The sequence below is a fragment of the Cucumis melo genome, chromosome 5, assembly GCF_025177605.1.
Source record: "Cucumis melo cultivar AY chromosome 5, USDA_Cmelo_AY_1.0, whole genome shotgun sequence".
NCBI classification, from domain to species: Eukaryota; Viridiplantae; Streptophyta; class Magnoliopsida; order Cucurbitales; family Cucurbitaceae; genus Cucumis; species Cucumis melo.
The window spans coordinates 1,409,614-1,431,841 of NC_066861.1; the positions used below are offsets into that span (position 1 = coordinate 1,409,614).

General features: G+C 35.8%; 2 protein-coding genes across 2 annotated transcripts; one reads left to right on the forward strand and one right to left on the reverse strand.

Annotated features, from left to right (window-relative positions):
- The first annotated feature begins 1,536 nt into the window (after nucleotides 1-1,536).
- On the forward strand, nucleotides 1,537-8,642 carry LOC103491470 (protein CLT1, chloroplastic). Its single transcript, XM_008451430.3, has 10 exons — nucleotides 1,537-2,164; nucleotides 5,176-5,321; nucleotides 5,700-5,737; nucleotides 5,996-6,111; nucleotides 6,505-6,604; nucleotides 6,704-6,739; nucleotides 7,036-7,086; nucleotides 7,199-7,319; nucleotides 7,504-7,629; nucleotides 8,015-8,642. The coding sequence occupies exons 1-10, from the start codon at nucleotides 1,698-1,700 to the stop codon at nucleotides 8,191-8,193; spliced, it is 1,380 nt and encodes a 459-aa protein (XP_008449652.2). The 5' UTR covers nucleotides 1,537-1,697; the 3' UTR covers nucleotides 8,194-8,642.
- A 700-nt stretch (nucleotides 8,643-9,342) lies between these two features.
- On the reverse strand, nucleotides 9,343-20,859 carry LOC103491469 (E3 ubiquitin-protein ligase KEG-like). Its single transcript, XM_008451429.3, has 16 exons — nucleotides 20,015-20,859; nucleotides 17,867-18,235; nucleotides 17,562-17,789; nucleotides 16,690-16,815; nucleotides 16,255-16,591; nucleotides 16,003-16,160; nucleotides 15,353-15,510; nucleotides 14,493-14,614; nucleotides 14,244-14,378; nucleotides 13,070-13,194; nucleotides 12,755-12,859; nucleotides 12,424-12,657; nucleotides 11,761-12,097; nucleotides 11,474-11,662; nucleotides 11,075-11,380; nucleotides 9,343-10,966 (listed from the first exon to the last, which is right to left on the reverse strand). Exons 1-16 carry the CDS (start codon nucleotides 20,728-20,730, stop codon nucleotides 9,746-9,748), a joined length of 4,866 nt encoding a protein of 1,621 aa, XP_008449651.1. The 5' UTR covers nucleotides 20,731-20,859; the 3' UTR covers nucleotides 9,343-9,745.
- Between the last annotated feature and the right edge of the window lie 1,369 nt (nucleotides 20,860-22,228).

The following is a 22,228-nucleotide window of genomic DNA, read 5'->3' on the forward strand; positions in this document are numbered from 1 at the left end:
TTTATTAATTAAATTTCCATAACTAATAGATTGATACTCTCAATTAAGATTTTATTTGAATTTTTTCTTCGTGCATCAATTTCTTATAATCTGATGAGCAAATAATTGTCTTCATCTCTTCATGATAGTGTAGTGTACCCCGAATTTCCAAAGGTCTTGAGGTTTTTTCTATTTCTTTGGTTATTTCCATATCTATGTCTTATTACACCACCTGCCATATATTTGAGTTCTAATATTATGTATTAAGTGTAATGTTCTAATTGAAAGTGTATTCAATACATATATACATACACACACATATAAACACGTACACACACATACATATATACATATACATAAATATATATATACATTCACATACATATCAATTTTTTCCGATAATAATTGAATTTAGTGTGTTTGTGTTTGAGATATAGAGTTATAAGACAACTTATTCGCGAAAAGCAGACAAAGGAGAAGAAAAATAAAGTTATTCCATGAATATAAAAAGAAGGAACCAAATTCTTGTTTTAAAAAAACCCTCAATTTCCAAACCATTTTGGATATCCCTTTACTCATCTTGGGCCCAAGCTTACAAGGGTCACTTCCACTAGCCATCTCTTGTCAGCCCCAGCCCCAGTTGAGTCCAAGTGTGTCACTTGGCCAACTCTCTTCCGTGGCTCTTTGGGTGTCGCTGCTTGCCATTTCCTTGATCTTGTTGCCTATGTTTCAACGAAGAATACCAATCGTGTACTCGGCCCAAAATCACATAAAAGTCTATAACACCCTCCGTGGTTCACAATGGCTAAGTTTTGAAAATCTAAAGCAAAATACATTATTGGTTTCTTTTTTCGGAAATTTGTCAAAATATTTACACAAAAAATAAGCGTAGTGAATTTTTGTTCACGTAAATGTGTTATTTTCTTTCTTTTTTTTTTTATTTATTATTACTCTTAAAAACAAAAATGAATTTATATGGTCATCAATAATTTAATTCAGCCCACGTGTGTTTGAATCTAAAATCTGCGCCTTAGACTCAAATCCTCACCCTTGTTTATAATTAAATTAAAGTGTAAAATATATTTCTGGTCTATGAGGTTTTTAAAGTTTATGTTTATTTGATACTTTGAACTCCAAAATGGTTCATGAGTAAATTTTAACTTACTATACCCTTAATTGTTGGTCGAAAATTAGTTATATTTAACGATGGGTAAATTATATCGAATTAGACATCGACAGTAACTTTCGGATTAAATAAAACTTTAGAAGGATGGATTTTATGCTGAAAAGAAAGGAGAAAAAAGAAAACTTTATATTTGGGTCCATGCCTATCCACCCTATTGCAATCATGTAAAGACTTCTCACCCCATTTGCAATCATACTCTTCGTTCATCATCACGCATCTTGTGATTAAACATCGGACGGTCGATATTTCACCCCTCGCGTTCCCCAAAAGCTCCTACCCCCGTGGATTATTACCACGTGTCCATCATGGTCAATTCCGCTAATGACGACAAGAATCCCATTTGAACAAACTTTGCTCGTCCGCATCTCATCACTTTCCTCATATAATTATTTTATGATGGAGCGAAATTCGACGAGCCTTTAAACCATTCAAGGGAAGCAAATAAGAACGCAAAGCACCGCGAGAGCGAAAATTGAAACGCGGCTCCCTTCTCTTTGAATTTTCCGGCCATAAATTCACCGAAAATTGTATTATGACATCATGGTCCCACCGGTTCTCCGGCGGTACCGCCTCATTCGGCGGTCCTTTTCGATTACGGAAACAACCGCGAAGCCTCCCGGAGATGAGCATTTATAGAAACGCTGATTTACGGTCCGGGTGTGGATGTGTAATTCTACGTGCACCGAAGCACCGGCGGCTGGAGGCGGTGGCGCCGTCGGGAGCTTGGGATCTATCGGATAGCGGAGAGGAGGATAGGGTGAAGCCCTGCTCATATGCAGTGGGAGATCAGAGAGTGGAGGATTTAGCGGAGGGGAATAGCGGCGAGATCTTGGAGAATATTAGGGCGGAGAAATCGAGGAGAAGCAATCGGAAGGTGGAGATAGTGGTAGCCGCGGCGTTAACGGTGATTTTCGGTGTGGCCAATCGGGTGCTGTACAAGCTCGCTTTGGTTCCTCTGAAGCACTACCCGTTCTTTCTCGCTCAGCTCGCCACTTTCGGGTACTTACCGCCATTTTCTCTACATTTTTTCTTCTCTGAATCTTAATCAGTACCTTGAAAATTACATTTCCTATTCCATTAACTTAATTCAAACCTAATTATTGTCAATTTTAGTTAAACATATCTGGTATCTGAATTTAATAGTTTGATTTGTGATTCTTCTTTGAATTCGGTTGAGTCGTTTTCGGCGATCAAGCCAATTAAGTCCACTTTTAATTTTGTTCTTCATTCCTTATCCTGTTCTTCAGTTTTCCATTTCAATCATTGACTGTAACGATGTGGTGGATAATTTTACAGTGTCAAGTTGCAAAATACATTTCAAAACTTGAATACGACGGTTTACAATTTACATCATTTCGCCACATTTTTCAAATTAAAAGAAAATTGTTCTTTAGCGACTCCGTCGTTTTCTGAAAGATTTGTAATTACATTTTTAATTTAGTGAAAATTTATTCAAACACGGATGAATCTTACACGGCTCTGGATGTAAAAATGAACTTTTCGATTGAAACACAATTTCGGGTAAAATTCTCTAATTGAGGAATTGAAACTATAAAAAGCCTTGACGGCTTACTGTTTGATAATTTTCGTCCTTCCATTCACGTTGGTCCTTGAATTTTTGAAAATAAAATAGTAATAATTTGTTAAAGTCATCGATCTAAGAGTTTGTTTGATTTTAGTTATTTTTAATTAATTGTTCGATTATGCATTTTCCAAAAGTTTTAAATCTTAAATTTAGTTGATTTTTCGGCTTTTTCAAAAATAGAAAAGAATATTTAAACCTATAGAAAAACTCACTAAAAACGAAATTCTTTCTATTTTTGATCATTTTCCTTTTCATTGTAAATTTTGAAAACTTATTTATATACCGGTTGTTTTTTTTTTTTTTTTTTTTGACATAAAAGGATTCTTATCATTATTTAACATCATTATTTAAAAGTAAAAATTAGATTTGTTGAAGTGTTGAGGATTAAAATTGAAATATGACTAATATTGAATAAAATTCAAATATGAAAATAGAAAAAGATATTTTAACTTTAGTAAATAATCTTATTCTTTCCATTATCTTGTGCCTTCTCTGACTATTTCAAAACTACTTTTTAAAGTAGAAATTTGGAGGAATATAATCTTACTTTTATGTATCTTTAAATTTGACGTGGATAGGTTTGAGCACTTTAAACATAACTATGATGGGGTTTATTAAAAAGAAAGAAATAAATGATAGGGACCCAAAGAAGTAAACAAAAAAATCCTCCTGAATTGATTTAGTGGCGGAAGATAGTGTCACTCATGGTTAGTCATCTACTTATGAATCAATTTTTTACTCTTTCTTTTAACATCAAATGTTATAGGATTGGAGGTGGCGGGTTGTGACAAAAGAAAAATGGGGACCCAAGAACTGTTGTAGATTCTTATTTTAGAAAGGCGGAAAGATTAAACTAAAAGTGGTTAAGTTTTCTTAGAATAAAGATACGCAAAGCATGACGACATCTTGCACTTTGATTACAAATTGGGTTTTGGCAGTTGAACAGTTTAATGTTGAAACTTAAAACTGACCCCACTTTTCTTGTACTAGGAAAAAAGAATTCAAAGTGGGGGTAATAAATAATGTGTTTTTTTCTTTGATCTATAACTATTAAATTATTGAAAGGTTATTTTAAATGATATTTAAAATATCAGTTAGACTACTATTTATTGTCATGTTAAAATTTATTTTTCTATATTTAAAAAAATTCAAAATATATAAGAATTGTTTTTAAATATAAAAAAATGAATCAAAATATTTATAAAATATTACGGTGGACTGTTTTAGATTACAAATGAGTACAAATAATAGTCTATCATAACCTGTCCTAATCTATCACAGATAAATGATGATATTTTTCTATATTTATAAATATTTTTAAAAATTTTATTGTTTGAAATGATTTCCCTAATAAAGAAAGTTTTATATTTGATTGAAATTGGGTTTTTTTTATATAGAAAAAGTAAATCTTGGCAAGGTTGGATGTATAATGGTGGGTCCAATTTTAATGTGCATCACACTTTATATGCTCATTATCAATCATTAAAGGTGGAAAAAACGATGTCGTGTTAGTAGTTGCTTACGAAAATATCTTTTTCAGTGATGCACTTTTCCATTTTTCTGTCACACCGAGGAGTCTTTGGCGATTTTTGCTTCTTCCAATGTGGTCCTGAGAAAGACAAATTTGCTTTTCATGTCAATTTCGAATCGTTTTGTTGCATAATATAGAAATCCCCCATCTTATTGTTGTTATTATTATAATATAAAGTAGATCCAAACATGAAAAGAGTTTTTAATTCATTTGCTTTCTAGTCCCACGGCTGCCCTCCAATTTTAATAACTTTAACTTTGATATAGCTCGCACCCCACTATTTCCTTCCGTTTTCCTTTCTCTTTTTCCTATCTTTTTCTTTTCTAATTTAATTAATGAAAAATAAATGGATGAACCAAAATATTGCAAAATTTCACTATCTATTATCATGGTCTACGTCTATCCATAAGAAATTTTATTATATTTGTAAATATTTATGACAGTTTGGACATTTAACACAGTTGATAAAGGTTCAAAGAGATTTTTCATTTTCGTTCCTTCAGGAATCCACTTTGATCTTCACTGAACTAGTCCATTACACAATATATCTTTCTGATCAAACTAGTGCACCAAGTTTTCAGCTTTACTGTGTCATATCATACCCATATTTTATAAACAATAGGAGCTCTGTATGGCCGTTTGTGTAAATCGTAATTGTATGGAGTTCATATGATGCCCACATTTTATAAGTTGAAGAAACTCAGAATAGCCGACTGTTTTTTGCTGATTATCATATCACTGCTGCTGCTGCTTCACTGAACTACGTATATGCTTTGCATACGAACTGTTTATCTATATGTTGTTTCATACATTTGGCTTTTTGGTTGGCACTCATTTGTATCTGCAAGCGCTTGATTGGTTAAATTGATTTCTTACAATTCTATTCTTTTCCAGGTATGTAATTGTTTACTTTTCTATTTTGTATCTACGGTATCACGCTGGCATTGTTACGGATGAGATGCTTTCCACACCGAAGGCCCCATATATTGTTGCTGGCCTCTTGGAAGCTCTTGGTGCTGCAACGGGGATGGCAGCAGCAGGTAATGCCTTTTATGACAAGATCCCTCACCTCTACATTTCTTTTTAATATATATGGGCTTCTATTTTATGTATATATTAAACATTAGCTGTCTATTCATCTATTGTTAAGTCTTTGGTTAAAATGGAGAAGGTCATGAAAGATAAAGATTTGAGATTAAATTGCTTTCGTCAACAATATATCACATTACCATGAACCTTTCAAAGTTGATATTTTTTGGTTATAGTAAATGTACCTATTTAGTTAATTCCTAACGTTTTTGATCAATTTCAGCCTGTATATTACATCTCCTTTGTAATTGTTACAATCTTCAATTATGTAATTAGATAATTGCATCCTTGTTTAATTAATCTAACTTGTATTATTTTCCTTGGATTAGCCATTCTTTCTGGAGCATCTATTCCAGTATTGTCTCAGGTACAACAGAGCGATCATTTCCCCTTTAATAATAAATCATTTTACTCATTTAAAAGACTGCTTGTCCTTAATTAATCCTAAGAATGGAGCGTGATTCTTTTGATCGGATTATTAAACAAACAAGAAATTTTCCTCTATACGTAGGGTCTGTTAAATATATAAGTCAAGTAAATCCAGTTACTACTAATATTACAAATATTTTCGCATAGCCTTTTCATTGTTACAGATTCGAGTAATTATAGTTCATTTTGTTCGCAGACTTTCCTTGTGTGGCAAATTCTCTTGTCAACTATTTTCCTTGGGCGGAGGTACAAGACCAGTCAACTTTTCGGATGCTTTTTTGTTACCATTGGTGTAATCATTACTGTTGCGAGGTAATTTTCATTATGGGCCATTAGTACTTGCTCAAAATAACAATATTACCTTAGTTGCTCTGCACATAGGGAGCTTGAATAAAAAGCATAGCTCGTGAATATGATATGAAGGAATAAATTTGAGGCAGAGACTAGAGAGGGATATTAATTATTTTATATATTTATGAACTCATTTGATCAGTTAGAACATCGCATGTAGCATAGCATTCGTTACTGGAACTATGTTCAATATGATATCTAGCAGTGTAGCTTATAAGCAGGAGATCTTTAATTGATGTTGAAACCACTTTCATCTGGTTAAGCAGTCAAACTTTTTGGTGTAACCACGAGTTTCATTGCTTGCATGAATTCCGTTTTAAAGTCATATGCTCTGTTTTAACGATTTTCTTACAGTGGTTCCAACGCTGGGAATTCCTTGAAGGAAGCCGGTATATTTTGGAGCCTTTTGATGATAATCTCATTCTTGTTCCAAGCAGCTGATACAGTTTTGAAGGTAGTTGTTGCCAAAATATCAACTGGTTTCCCAACTTATGGTGCATATTTTTTCTTCTCTCTCTCTCTAATAACAAGTAACAACATCTTTTATATGTAGGAAATCATCTTCTTGGATGCTTCCCGTCAATTGAAGGTGTATTAGGCAGTATCTCTTCTTTTAATTTCTTATAGTATTTTTCAAAGAATATTTTATGTATGCTGATCATTAAAATTCTATATAAGAAGGTTTAGCCGTAAATCTCTCGTTATCCGAAAATCAGGCATAAAGCCATTCTTAAACCAATTTCGTCCGCTCAAATTATTGTGAGAGCTTGGTTGAATTGCATCTCTATACATTTGTTATAATAGGAATTTCAAAATGCATGTTGTTGTTCCCTGAGTTCATTCTACATATGGCAATCCTTAACGCACTGAATTGCTTCTGTACAGGGAAGAACGATTGACTTATTTGTTGTAAATTCCTTTGGATCTGCTTTCCAGGTAGGCATTAGTTAACGCCATCAGTTAGATACATCTGTTCTTGATCCCATTTTTCCATTCGTCTACTATAAATCAAAAGATTAAGAATTTATTTATTTCATGTTAAGTGCAGGCAGTTTTCATACTCGCTCTCCTACCGTTCTTGTCTAAATTATGGGGCATTCCGTTTACTCAACTGCCAAGCTATCTTAGAGATGGCGCGGCCTGTTTCCTAAATTATGGTTCTTTAAGCGGTAAGTATGTCTTCTTCTTTTATTTGTTTTGATAATATATACGCTTCTCTTTTCTTCCCCGAATACGTCCGTTTAAATAGTTTTGCAGGATATTTTGCTCGCTTGAAATTTCAAATGCTATCGTACATTTATCATTTTGAATGTGGTGTTTATTCTAAACACTAAAAGGATATTCTGATCGCAGGATGTGATGGCGCACCGTTGCTACCTCTTCTTTTTATTCTTGTAAATATAGGGTTTAACATTTCATTGTTGCATCTTCTCAAGATCTCATCTGCCGTGGTTTCTTCTCTTGCATCCACATTTTCAGGTATTTTCTCGCTCTGTTCTTATGAGAAATCGAAAAATAATTTCTTCTTTGCTAAATGAAGGATCCTATATCCCTGATGAACATTTCTTGTCTAGTAAGATTTTAATTCAGCTCTAAAGGGGAAGTTGGTCAGTCCATCTAACATTTTGACATTTTCATGTCCTTCCACGTGGTGGGAAGACGTTTTCAAAGTCTTTTTGCTGAATTAGGCCTTCAATCTGCTCCCTTAGCCATGTTCAATATTTTAACCAATCTTGTAACTTTGTGAAAGCTACCACCATGTTCCTTGTAGTTCTTCTCATTTACACATTACTTGGATATCCTCGAAAGAGTAAGTCTGGATGCTTTTATATCTTCAATAACATTTTCATTTTCACGAAAACAGTGCCGATATCAGTCTATATGTTCACCTTGCCACTCCCATACATCGGTGTCGCTTCCGCTCTTCCATCAGGATTCGTAGCTGGAGCTGTAATTCTTGTTTTGGGCTTGCTTATCTATGCATGGACACCATCAGGATCGTCGGATACTAACAACGCCACCCCTCACGTCCCTATCACTTAAAATCAAAATATAGAATATCAACTTATGCATCACTGCCGCGAAGATGTGCAGTGGAGCTCGTCGGTGAGTTAGAACGAACATCGCGTTCTTCTTGTTCTCCCTTCTTACATTCATCCAATAAAAGGTCTAGTCCATCGCTCGAGTGGCAGCACTTGGCTGCATGTTTCCATAATGAAGTAGAGGGTCATTTGTAAGTTAATTAGGATCGTAGAACAGAAATATATTGTGATAGTCGTACAATTAGTGAGCTCTTGTGATTTATGAAGAGCAAGAAATTTAATTTAAGGAAAACTATGATATGTATATTGTACCATTATATTTGTAGGCACCACAATTTTCCATTGATGTTTGTAGCTTGTGGTGGGAAGGGCCCCCGTAAAGCTTTTGTATAATTAGCCATTTTGTAACATTAAATCAATGTTGTGTACGTGGTTTTCTTCTTGCTGAAATTTAGCATGGCCTTCGTTTCTAAGGACTATATTGGAGTATGGTACAATTATTTGTTATTTTTTGTTCGATGTAATATTCGAAACTGCTTGTTTAGATTGACTCAATAAGTATTTTCAAGTGAAGAAGATGTTCTAAGACATGCAAAAAATCAATCCAATATTAAAGAGCTTTGAGAACATTCTTTCACTTAATTGCATTATATATAGTAGCAATACCGAAGTTTTTCTTTTTCTTTTACTAATATATTTGCAAATCAGTTAAGTTATAATTAGACGTATGTGCATTTTTTAAATAGTATTCGTAGTTGATATAAATTGTACCAAACCACGTAGACTTTATTATTATATGTTACAATTGTCTTCTTAACTTTCCAAACTAAAAAAAATGTGACATTTAGTAACTAAGTGGGTATCACTACAACCACCTTTTAAGTGTAGATAAATTGTTCAATGGCATCCAAAGAAATATGTCAACCTCGATATTGTCCATTCAAGATTAAAGCTTATTACTTCTAACATGCTACTATGAAACATTAATCTAAGCTTAGTTGTACAAGAAAAGATTGAACTAACATATTTCTTGATTGCTTTAACACATTTTAGCTTAACTTTGTCGATGGATTCTTTTTAAAAAAAATAAGATCAGGGATTTAAATTTAGGACTTTTCTGAAGGAACCAAAGACGCAAAAACACGAAGAATGATAAAACATTAGTTTATATAACAATTGGAAAATTATATGTACATATGCAAATAATATATCAGGCCTCTGAATAACTAAAGCATTTCTTTATATAACTCAACTTTATCTACAAGCATAATGATATATGGAAAGAGACCTTATCAGTAGGATGATATACCGTCATACGAAAATGGGCATTGATCCTCTGTTTCTTGCAAACTAACGGTCCACATCTTCATCTCCAACTGCAATTCTTGAAACCATTTACGTGCAATACTCCACACACTAATGTACATGGCGTAACATGCCATTTCGAATCAATGAATTGCTTCAGTATCCTAAAGTTCCACCCGTGGATCATTTGTTACTGAAGCGTTGAATTGGTATGTAGACCTTTAAATTTAGAGCCCCGAGTCAAAAGATCAAGTCGTATCGTCAAGAACAAGGTCAGCAGGGTCCCCTATCCATGGACGTCCTTCCCTCCACCTAAACCTAACTCTTACTTTTCCATTTGCATCAACGCCTACTACTTGCCCTTTACTCGCATGTGTTTCCATTCCCCATCCCCATCTAGGGATTTTTAATCCTTCTCGAAATCTCACTCTGTCCCCGACTCTAAAGGGTCTCACCTTCTCCATCTCTGAGTCCTTGCACATCCACAGCTGCTCCATAAAGCAGAAGGCAACCCAAAGCTCCCCATCTTCCATCTTGTGGATCACACCGACGCTTTGACGAGCAACGTCCCCCCAATGATAAGCAGGCATTACAATAGATGGCTTGATCTTCACCCAGTCTCCGATGTTGAGTTGCTCTTCCTCTACCATAACAACTTCTGATGGATCAAGTATCCATGGCTTTTGAGCTGATGAAGAAGATACTTTAATTTTTCCATCTGCATCGATTGCAGTTATAGAAACAATGCTGGCATGAGAGTGGCCTGACCAGCCGAACCGTGGATTTGGTATGGAAGGTTTAACCTTCACACGCTGTCCTATATAAAATCTTTCAGTCTTTTCAAGTTTTGAAGTATGTCCCACCCACAACTCCGGTTCTCTACAGAATGCTACCAGAACAGAACCATCCCATTCATTTTCATGATAACTTAATCCTTGTACGACACCAATACTCTCGGCTGGCAATGATTTCCGTCCATCGGTATAATCTTCTTTTAATTTCACCCATTCTCCTACAGCATACATTTGTTCTACCTCAAAATCTGCAGGATCTCCTCGCCACCATCCAGACAAGCCAAACAGTGAAACTCTTATTTCTCCATTAGCATTTACAGCAGTCACAACACCCCTTGAATTGGGATTAGCACCTCTCCATCCCCATCTCGGTTTAGTCAATCCAGCACGGAAATGCACATACTGGCCAATTTTTATCGGAGAAATTTTTTCGACTTCAGTGAAGTGTACAACTAATTTCCCCTGAAAACAAAACGCCAATTCTAAATAAGAGTAATCTTGTAGTATACTATAAACTACAGCTATATTTTCCTTCCCAGTATTGTTGGATTCATAATTTGATCTTGCTCCCAAACACTGCTTTATTCTGACCCAATCACCCACTGCCAATCCTGATAGCTTTTCGGCATCACCCGGAGCAACTCTCCACAATTTTTTCTTTCCAGATACTCTCACCTAAAAATAAAAAATAATAAAAATAACTTTTAACAACATTTTAAAGTTCAATATCACAATCTCGAGAAATGCACAACTCCAGGAGAAAAATGAAGATGGAGAACTAACATTTAGAGTTCCATCCATATCAATTCTTTCAACTTTTCCTGAAGAGGCTGGGGTTTCATCTGACCATCCAAGTAATGGCTGAGTAACAGACGGCAGGATGTGAACCTCTTGTCCCACTTCAAAAGGTGGCACTTTTTCAATGTCTGTAACAGAGCAAGGAAAAGTTTTACTTCTGAAGCAAAATGCTACATCTACGTCTCCATCCTCTTCTAAGGAAAAAATTATTCCAATGCTGCTTCGAGGTACATCATCCCACCCATATTTTGGAGAGGGTACAGATGTTTTCACCCTAACCCAGTCACCTACCTGTTTGGGCAGAAGCAAAAAGAATATCAAGTGACGCACATGCTTGACAAAAGTGTCAGTATTTATATGATGACTTTAACAAAAAGAAAATACCTTAAATTTGTCCACCTTCTCCATGTCAGATGGATCTACTTTCCATGGTCCATGCCGATTTGGTAAATCAATTATTAAGAGACCATTACTTTCAATTTCACTAACTTTTCCAACACTATTATGTGTCTCACCATCCCAAGGGAATCTAGGTTCAGATATAGAGCGTTTAACACATACTTGGTCTCCAATCTACAGGGAAGTAAGCACATCAAGTTCACTAAGGATAAAAGAGACAAGGCTCGGTTTAAATATAAACCATAACAAAATAGGGAAAATGAAGCACTCGCCTTGAAGGGGACAACAGGTTCAATCTCCTCGGGCTCACAAAGCCAAGGGCTAGGCACATAGCAGAATTCTATCAACAAACTACTGTCTGGCCTGATACCATACACAACGCCAATACTCCCTGGAGTTACATCTCCAAAGCCATGTTTTGCAGCGGGCAAAGTATATCGTACACGAATCCAATCACCAACTTTGAATTCTTGAAGTCTTTGAAAATCTGCAGGGTCAGCTTGCCATCCTCTAGATGCACCAGTAAATCCAATCCGTATAATTCCTTCTTCATCATCAATACACAAGACAGTTCCAATGCTGTCAGGTGATTGTCCAAGCAACTTAAACCTGATACCAATTATGTCAATGATGAAACCTTTTTAGGGTGGAAGCAATGTTTCATTGATAAGAAAACATATGCATAGCACAAAGCAGTTCACAAAAAGGAGAAGTTGTGGCATATTTATATATTTTATGGGCCACTAGATGAAATGCTACATTATCTGTTTAGCAATTGAAGAAGGTATTCTGGCAATGCAATGCAGTGCCCTAGTACAGTGGCATACTAACATCGTTACCAAAATTACTTTCAAAAGAGGAATAGGAAGGAAAAAAAACCATGCATCAAGTTGAACTTTTTATCAATAAGTGAAACAAACTACAAAACATCTAACCTTGGCTCTCTCACGTCAGGTTTAAGTTGCACAAGCTGTCCCCGATCCATAGGAATGACTTTGATAATCTCATCTGCCAAGACATGTGCAACACCAGAGCAAAATGATACAGAAAGACCATCACTACCTTGGGAACCCTGCACAAATCCAACACTCCTGGGCCCTGCACCTTGCCAACCATATGCAGGATTTGTCACACATTTTTTGAATTTCACCCAATCACCCACTTGAAATCTAGAAGGGGGAAAATCCAAAGTTCATGTTGGTCAGTGAACTCAATGATTGCAGAAATTCTGCAATGTAAAGATCAGTATAGTGAAACTTTACTCACATCGTTGGGGACAAATGAATACCCTTCTCTTCTAGTGCATCCATAAGCTCTTCAAAAATCCATTCTCGAGGCAGGGCTTCCAACAGGTCACAAAATGTCTTACCACTATTGTGTAGCCATTAAGAGGGTCGTTGACAAATAAAATTAAATTAATACAACCTAACGTGAGTTATCCCAAGTACATTAATTGTATGATGTATTAGTGAAGAAAATAAAATGAAAATGAAGATACTTTACTAGAAGAAAAAAGTAGCGGCTCTTAAAAAATTTCTTAGAAAGTAATATATTAAATAATTGTATATACACAACACTTGCCTGTGGTTTCTTACGCCAATAGCAGCACCCGGATATTTTAATATCAATAAAATGCATTCAAGGCATTCACGTATGAACTTTGCTGCATCTGCTGCTAAATGGAAGGCATTGTCACCATCATCATCCTGATTACAATGACCAACAAGTTTAATTGGGTAGCTGTCCACCAAAAATTTCAAGATGAAAATACACAAAATTTAGACATATATTAAAGGCGTTATCCCCAAGTTATCTTCAACCATCCTCCATATGAAGGAATGTCATCAAATCTATGGCCCACAAGTTTAACAATCTCCCGTAGTGCTGATTCCTACGTATCAGAGTCTCACAACCTCATTATCGCACCTGAGTATGGATTCCTCCTCTCAACAAGATTCGATGTGATGGCTTCATTCACTTTTTCCTTCAATCCACCACAAATATCATATGAATTAAGATGAAATATGATCCTGTGATTACCAAAATTTTCTTCTTCTTAACTTCATTAGATTACTCATTATTCAACTCATCAATCTTCTCTTATCCCTTTTTCCTCACCCTGTACCAAACTTTTACTCCCTTTCCTCTATCTTCTCTTCTTCTGTTCTAAGTAACCAACGTACTAACCATACCTTTCCCACTCTGCTCAATTTTGATGGAACCTATTGTCATTGAGAATGATTTTTACCCAACTCATTTTTGTCAGTGCAAACAATGAAAGTTTCTCCCAATTATTGGTCATCAGAACACTCAGATGTTGGATCCTGCACATAATGAGTTCTGTTTCATCCCTCAGCCTCCCAAAAGATTTCCGACTCAAAAAGCCCTTTAAAAGATTCTTGTATATTCTTTCAATCCATTTTAGCAATTTTCATTCAACAAAGGTAGATACGATCAAACAGCTAACCTTTATTTAGGTCCTTTATGTAATCTTTGTTTTCAAAGTCACTTTTGATATTCGCAGTGAACTCTTAATACTGCATGTTTTCCTTGTTTTCATCCCTTTCTGCCTCGTTCAGAATCAGTTCCTACTTACAGGACCTTTCAAAAGGTTACTGTTTCTCTCTACTATATCAGCTGTTGGCTACTAAGCATTTCTACGGTTCTCCTAGTACAGCACAACCATTTGAAACATTGTTTCAAGTTCTATTCAATTACATTAAATACCATTTAGTAACACACAAAGAAGGCCAACCTGTAAATTACAGTTTGCTCCAGCAGACAAGAGTAACTGAACACATGGTTTTGCACCTCTTGCCAGTGCCAAATGAAGAGGTATTGTATTGTGTAAGTTTGTGATGTTTACATCCACTCCAGCATCAAGAATAATCTAAAACAAACAACGGGTAGCCTTAGATACTTTGAGACACAGTTTTGCCAGTCTCCAGCAAGCTGCAACCATGAAATAAATTCAGACATGTAAAAGATAAAATTGTAATATCACCTTCACCAACTCAACATCGTTAGCCATGGCAGCTGTATGCAGAACTGTTCGGCATTGTTGGGGATCTTGGGCTGCTGGGTCAGCTTTAGCCTTGAGCAGAACTCTAACAAGTTCTCTTCCCTCTACAGTGGATAACAAACAAGGAAGTCAGATAGCAACAAAAGTAGATAAAACAATTGATTTGATACTAAACTTTCACACCCAAATGAAGCATTTCCATCTAGGAAAGTAGATAAAACAATTGATTTGATACTAAGAGAGGCAATGTGCACGGTGCCTGGATACAACTAGGCAATGTGCACATCAGTCATCTGTCCAAAAGCAAACCAAGCATTCATTTACGTACTCCAATTCCCTTCATGTGTACTCAAGTGTCAAAAACATCGTCAGTTTTCAAAACTTTTCATGAGTATCATCCTCCGTGAAACCATTCAGAATGGAAGAGATTTCAAGATCAAACATCAGAATTGTCAGATAATGGAGTTATTATACAAAAAAGAAAGACATGTTTTTAAACAAGGATAAGAATAGATGTCATAAAAATAGGTTGAAATCTGAAGATATGTGTTTATAAGGTTTCTTTCCGTAAACTAATAACTGCATTGTCCACATCACCACCAACCTTAAAATGGTGCATGAATTATATGTTTCTTGTGAAAAATATGATCATCAAGGAAATCCAAGAGTGTATACAGCAGTTTTAGTAGATATAGTTTCCATGGTATTTTTATTTCTAGGTGGGATGAAAAATAGGCATCAGAACCGCCTCTAATGTTATGCCTCCTACATTGCAGAAGCAATCATATAGAGAAAAGGCTGAACGAGAGTGCGGATAGAGAAATCCCCGGTGAACAGTTTACCTATCTCACGGTCTTTCTTAAGAGCAGCTGCCATGCATAAAGCAGTTCCTGTGGAACTTGGTATATCAATAGCTTCAGAAATCTCCTCGGGTGATGCAAGTTCAACCCACCTCTTAACAACATCTACGTTTAAGGATGTGATGCACATATGCAGAGGCCTGTTGATCATAAAAATAGAAAATGTTTGGTAAGCAACACACTTATTATTAGCGTGGACCCACAATACTATAGCTTATGGGATAAGATCGCTTCATATTGAGCACGTATCCAAGAAGAGTTCAGTAGTACAAGAAAAAGCGTCAGAGTTAGAATCTTCGAATTGCTCATTAAATTATTATTAGAGGTGGGAAAGGAAGTACCAGCTAAGTAATAAATATTTCATGAGATGCATCCTTATAAAAAGGAAAGAGTAATGCTGAAATGATTAAAGCAAAAATCACACATGTCAACTAATCTCAAGGCAGTGGTAATTCCAGTAGGCCACAAACCTGACCAGAATAGCCCAATTGGTTAACGCATATGCCATGACTAAAAGGTCAAAGACGCAAATCCCCCCATCCCAACATATAATTGAATTCAGATGTGAAGGAGACCAGGAGGAAAGCAAAGGAATTACAAATATTTCACAACAAAAACAGCTTCAATCTTACGTTAAGTTTTTTGAATTGAGAAACCCCATTGATTTGCAACCTCCATGCTCCATAATTACAATTGCACAATGAGTAAATTTCTTTGCAATAGCCACATGCAGTACAGATTCACCATTATCATCAACCGCATTGGGATCTGCCCCTGCCTGAAGTAGTTCCTGTAATCACCACAAAACCCTGACTGTCTGACAGTATATATCAAAAAAGAAAGCAAACAATACTTGCCTAAAAGGTAGATGTGTAACAACTTACGCGCATACAATCAGGTTGCCCATAATATGCACAAACATGAGCAACGGACCGACCAAAGCCTTCCATCAACCTAAACATACCATTAGCAGATTTCCTGATAAGAGCACGCACACATTCAGCAGATCCAACAGCTAACGCAAACACTATTGGTGGATTTCCGTTTTCATCAGGGGAATCTATATCTGCATCACTGTAGTCCAAAATTGCATCAACCAGTTCCGGAGAACCCCTTCTACATGCCAAGTGCAAAGCAGTTTGCCCTTCCGAATTATGAGCTTCCAGCAGAGAGATGACGGAGCTGCTATTATTCCCTGATGCAGACTTGGAAAGAAGATCTCTGCAGATGTGGGTTAAATGGGTCCAAGATTTTAGCAGCCAAAAAATATTCCTGAAAATTTTAATAGAATGGGAGAATCTGTGACAAAAGAGCCTAACCTGACACCGTTAACATCTCCTTCAGATACAAGTTGATGAAGATGGTTGCTTTTAACCTGAAGGATGTCCAAGACAGAGGTAGGGGATTGTTCCAACCTATCAATATGAGGAGAACTTGCCACCTCACTGAATACCGCAAAAGCAAATGAATTAAAATTTACGTCTCTTTTTCTGTTAGATAAGTAACTACTTCACTGAAAATATGATAATAAAACATAAAAAAGTGAGGACTAGGAAACCCTTAGCACTAGCTAAGCAAGCTACAAAAGACTTTCCAATCAGCCTAAATCAAAACTATCTCTAACTCTAAGCTGTAGTTAAACCAAATATGTATTTAAGCTTACACCAAGTAACAGCTACAAAAACTATCTGATAACACCAAAGAGAGAAGGAAGTCTTGTCTCCACGTCCCAAAAAACTTTTAGAATGTGGCTAACCTTGTGAAATTGACACAGAACAGGGAATCTGAAGATAAATGCAGTAAAAGCCTTCATATGAAATATTTGGATTAAAAACCCACCTGAGTATTTAATGTGAAGATGAAAAGCTGTTAGAATGTGGCTAACCTAGTGAAATTTCATAGTCTTCATAGTGCTCTAATACTAATTCTTTTTATAATCACTCTATTATTGAGATGAACTCGAAGTTGGTTTTTTTTCTGGTGAAGATTCAGTACAATTTCCTTTTAGAGAAAAGGTACAGACGTTAAGAATGATTCAACACAAGAGGGGGCAAAGGATTACAAAGAGAACTTTCAGCTAGTCAAAAACAATAGGAAGGGTAATAAAATTTACTCTTATTAAATGGCCAAATAATTCTGTATTACCAAAGAAGAAAAGAAAAAAGTTCTGTGACAAATTCAGGAAACTCACGCAGTAGGTCGAGTAGGGGGACGGTGAATCCCCTGTAGATGTCTAAGAAATACGGCAAGCATTGCATGGAAAGTCGGTCTTTTCAGTGGCTTGTACTGTAGGCACTCACCAATCATCTTCCATAATTCTCTAGGAATCCCAACACCTACAATACTTGCATATTGTGGAGGTAGCTTACCTTCTTTGACGACAGATCGATAAATTTCTTCTGCGCTCAAACCAGCCCACCTGAAGAACCCATCTTCCATTAGCAAAGAGTACAAATAGCCATAAAGTATGGAAGTAAAAAGTAAAAAGCAACATACGGAGTGGAACCAGTGCACATTTCAACGAGGGCACAGCCAAAGCTCCACACATCAGATTGAGTGGATATGCCAATTCCGTCATCCCTGAATAAATGCAACGGTCTCTTCAAAGGCTCCCATGCCTCTGGAGATCTATAATGTGGACTCAGAAACAGGCATTCCAAACACCAATGCTGTCTTGATGACTCGTGTTCTGGTGGGAAAATGCCCGCTCTATGACAAGGTTTTTTCAAAATCAATGGAAGCCCATAATCAGAAACCACAGCATGTCCATTTGCATCCAAGAGAAAATTGGATGGTTTCAAATTCATACACAAAACATCAGCTGCATGAAGTTCAACTACTGCACGTGCAATATCTGCTCCAAATCTGAATTCATAAAAACATATTACAAGCATGCATAGCAAAGAGTCCTTAGAATAACCACACATACAAAAGTTGATATCAAAATATCAGATATTGTGGTGAAGTAACTATTAGTCCAATTGGATTCCGTTCTTTAATTTAATTCCAGAAGAAGGAAGAAACTAAAAGTCCTTAAACCAACAATAGTATCAATAAGAGGGGTGGCAGAATCTACATGTAAAGCACCAAAGAGGGTGCCGAATATTGCTATGTATTTAAAACCACTACTTTCTCATTTTAACTATGGATCTCAGTGAGAAAATGGCTTTGGAGATTCAATTGTGAAGAATTTATGCTCTGAAAGCAAGTTATTGTGGCTAAATCAGTGTCCCTTGGGGCGATTGGTGCTCTAATCTTACAAACCTATGGCACTCTAAACGCTGCTGAAAATACATCACAAAATGCAAGACCTTATGATCCCTAGAGTGACTTGAAAAACATTATATTCTTCAAAGACTTATGGTGGGACAATAAACCTTTCCCTTTCAAATTTTCTAGAATTTATATGATATCCAAAAGCAAAGATCCTCAAAACAGTGAAATTTTAAATCTGATCTCCCCTTTGGGGATGTACAATACAAAATAAGCCTCGCGAATTGGGAAACTTTGACTTGATGTCCCATAAGACAAGGGTCTACGCTGGCAATCATACTAAGAACTTTAATTACAAATCAACAGTGAAAGAGCTTCAGAGTGACCTAAATTTAATCCCCTTGACTGGGATCATTTCAAGTGAATTGGAAAGGAATTTTTTTTCATCTGGGAACTTCTTGCACTAACTATCAACAGCAGTAATAAGGTTCGAGGAAGGAATTATAAAAGCTGACCATTTCTAAGTTTCCTGCTCAGAAAAGTTGTCCTTCAACTGATGAATCATGTGCAAAGACAACAGTGGAACCAAATAGTCGAGGACATTTGCTTATCACGGCCTTATTAGCCTCCTGATTTGGAAATACTTCTTGGGAGTTCCCGGCAACAACAGTAGTCAGCAGCCTTGTAAGACTAAAGCTAAAATATTGTGGCTAATTTCATCCTAGGTTTTTTGTGCACCTTTTGGCTTAAAAAAAAAAAAAAACAAAGTCTTCTTCAGAAAAAAAGAGAGAGACTCTTCTCTACTTTGGCGGATTGTGCATTGATTACATAGCTATGTCTTGGTCCATGTTGTCCAAACCTTCTTATAACAATGACCTACTTCTCTACGAACTGATTGGAAATATTTTCTTGTGTAACTTCCTTAGCATGGCTTGAATCTTTTTTCCTTCTTGTATTTCATTTGATCAGCGAAGTTGTTTCTTATCCAAAAAGTAATAATTACAATTGAAACAGAGGAAGGCGATAACAATTTTTCTAACTAATGGGACGTGTCAAGGTAGCCTATCCTTCTAGCTAAATAAGTTCGGGGAAAAACAAAAATCCAGAATGAACATGATAGTTTTCAAAATGCGTTTTGATGGCGATCTGGCAAGTGATCAAGTCTGAGACAGCTCTGTAAACAGAACGCTGCAGATTTGTGCTTCTAAGGAATACAGAAACTTCCTGATCATTCTTAATCCAGAACAACGAGATGAGCACCAAATTCTCGAGTTCGGATAGATAACAACAGTTGCTGCAGAACAATACTTTTGGTGAATCTGGACATTAAACCCAAGCTTTCCCGAAGCTAAAATAAATTGTAAAGTAGAGTCCCACTAGTAAAAATGTACAATAAAATGAAAGCAGGCTCAAGACGGGGAGAAGGGTCACCTGAGAATCTGCTCGAGAGTGAGACGGCCGTCACTCCGCTGCATCTCCGACTGAACCGACCCAGGGAACCAGTCCATAACAATGCAAAGATAATCCTCCACTTTCATCACTCCAAGAAACGAACACACATTCCTACACCAAATCGACGCACGCCTCAGCTTCTCAAGCTGCTTCTCCACCCAATCCAAATCCCCAACATTCCCCATCTTCACCCGCCTCACCACCACTCTATGCCGACACCCACCAACTCTAGACCTCAACCAAGCAAACCAAAGCTCCATCTCCTCCCTTTTCCCTCCATCGATCTTCCTCACCAACTTCAATTCATGGTCCCCAAACCCCTCTCCACAACCATGACAACCAGAACTCCTCCGTCCTCGGTCAGACTCATCAGCCCCATCCTCATCGGCTCCAGCATCGTCGTCATCGCTATCGGTAACCTCAGCAGAGTGAGAAACGGAGGCAGGGGAGATCATGGGTAGTATAGCGAAATTCTTGGGAAGAGAAAGGACGGAATTGCCGATGGTGGAAACATGGCGGCATTTGGGACATGTGAGAGAAGGTTTAGGAGAAGTTGGAGCAATGATTTGAGAGAGACAGTGTTTGCAGAAAGTATGGCCGCATTGGAGAAGAAGAGGGGATCGAGAATCTTCATCGAAGTGAATTCGGCAGATTGAACAGCTAGGGATTCCGACTCGCTTCCATTTCTTCGGCATGCTGGTGGTGATGATGATGATGATTATGCTATGGGGTTTTTGGTTTCTGGTGAGAGAAAAGAAATGAAATGAGAATCTAAAAGGAAAGTTTTTTCAAGAGAGAGGCGGAGGAAAATGAGAGGAAAAGCCGTAGTAGAAGATGGACTATGACATTATATAACATTTATTATTATTACAATTATTATTATTATTATTAATTTTTTTAAATAAAAAAATCAATAAATTATTTACAATAAATCAACAAAATTAAGTTAAAATGTTCTATTTTCTACAATTTCCAAATCTAAACGGATAAACTTTTCATACGTATAAATGCTAGTTCGAGTTTTTTCTTAACCAAAAAAACACATGAAGAAACACAATACATGTAAATAGGATAAGTTATTTCCGAATCTAAGAAACAAAAAAAATCTACGATAAACACGAAATATTTACGATTTTAAATGTTATTATATAAAACTTTTAAAAATATAAAAAAAGTAAAATAGAATTTAACGGTAGAAAGCTATTTTTTTTTTTTTTTATTTTTTTTTTTTTGTGGAAAATAATAACTTTGTTATATATTTTAAGTTTTCTTATTTATTTACTTATTTATTTAGGCTTAGGATTTCTATGTTTGAAACTGACCGTTTGACTTTGGGCTACCTCTAGGGATACGTGTATGCCACGTAATCATGACTCTTTAAACAAATTATGACCCTCCCATGATTTTTATGGGTTTTTTTTTTTTTTCCTTCTAATTTTGATGGGTTACTTTACACTTCGTATTACATTTCCATGTGCACTCCATATTTTTAGAGAGATTTTTACAAATCTTTGGATACAAGAGGTATTCTTTTGGATATACAAATTGTTTTCGAAAATTAAGGTACATATGATAGGGCAGAGATATGTTTATAAAATATATCAGAATTTTGGCTAAAATATATCAAATTTTGGGGTTGTATTTGTAATAAACGTTGATTCATTGATGTTTATGGATGTTTTTTCGTGGTATTAATAGATAATGATTGAAGAACAATGTTAATTAGTGTCTATTATTTTTAAAAAAATATTGAAATTTTGGTATGTTTTATTTGCTATATTTGAAAAATGTTCAAAATGTATGTGTATTTACTTATTTGGAAAATAATAAAATGTCTATTATTTTTAAGGGTCTTTTCAAAAATATAATAAAACTGTCAAATATTTACATTATCGTTTAGATTATGTTATTATTTGATACACGATCGTTTAGATTTGACTACAATTTATTTTTTCAGTTATATTGTTTGATTTTGTTATACAATCATTTAATTTAGTTACGTTTAAATTTGGTTACACGATCGTTTATATTTGATTACACGATCTTTTAGATTTGGCTCAAGCCAAAATCTGGTATACCATCATTTAAATTTGGTTACACGATCGTTTAGATTTGGCTCATTTGGTACATCATCGTTTAAATTTGGTTGCACTATCATTTAGATTTGGCTAAACAATTTTTTTTTTAAATTCT

Excerpts from the sequence above, each read along its gene's own strand:
- LOC103491470 (XM_008451430.3), top strand. The coding sequence starts at position 1,698 with ATGACATCATGGTCCCACCGGTTCTCCGGCGGTACCGCCTCATTCGGC. Across the intron at positions 2,165-5,175 it reads GCTCAGCTCGCCACTTTCGG|GTATGTAATTGTTTACTTTT; the intron begins GTACTTACCGCC and ends ATTCTTTTCCAG. Across the intron at positions 6,605-6,703 it reads CAGCTGATACAGTTTTGAAG|GAAATCATCTTCTTGGATGC; the intron begins GTAGTTGTTGCC and ends TTTTATATGTAG.
- LOC103491469 (XM_008451429.3), bottom strand. The coding sequence starts at position 20,730 with ATGCCGAAGAAATGGAAGCGAGTCGGAATCCCTAGCTGTTCAATCTGC. Across the intron at positions 13,195-14,243 it reads GAGCAAACTGTAATTTACAG|GATGATGATGGTGACAATGC; the intron begins GTTGGCCTTCTT and ends CATTGTAATCAG. Across the intron at positions 11,663-11,760 it reads AACCTGTTGTCCCCTTCAAG|ATTGGAGACCAAGTATGTGT; the intron begins GCGAGTGCTTCA and ends ACTTCCCTGTAG.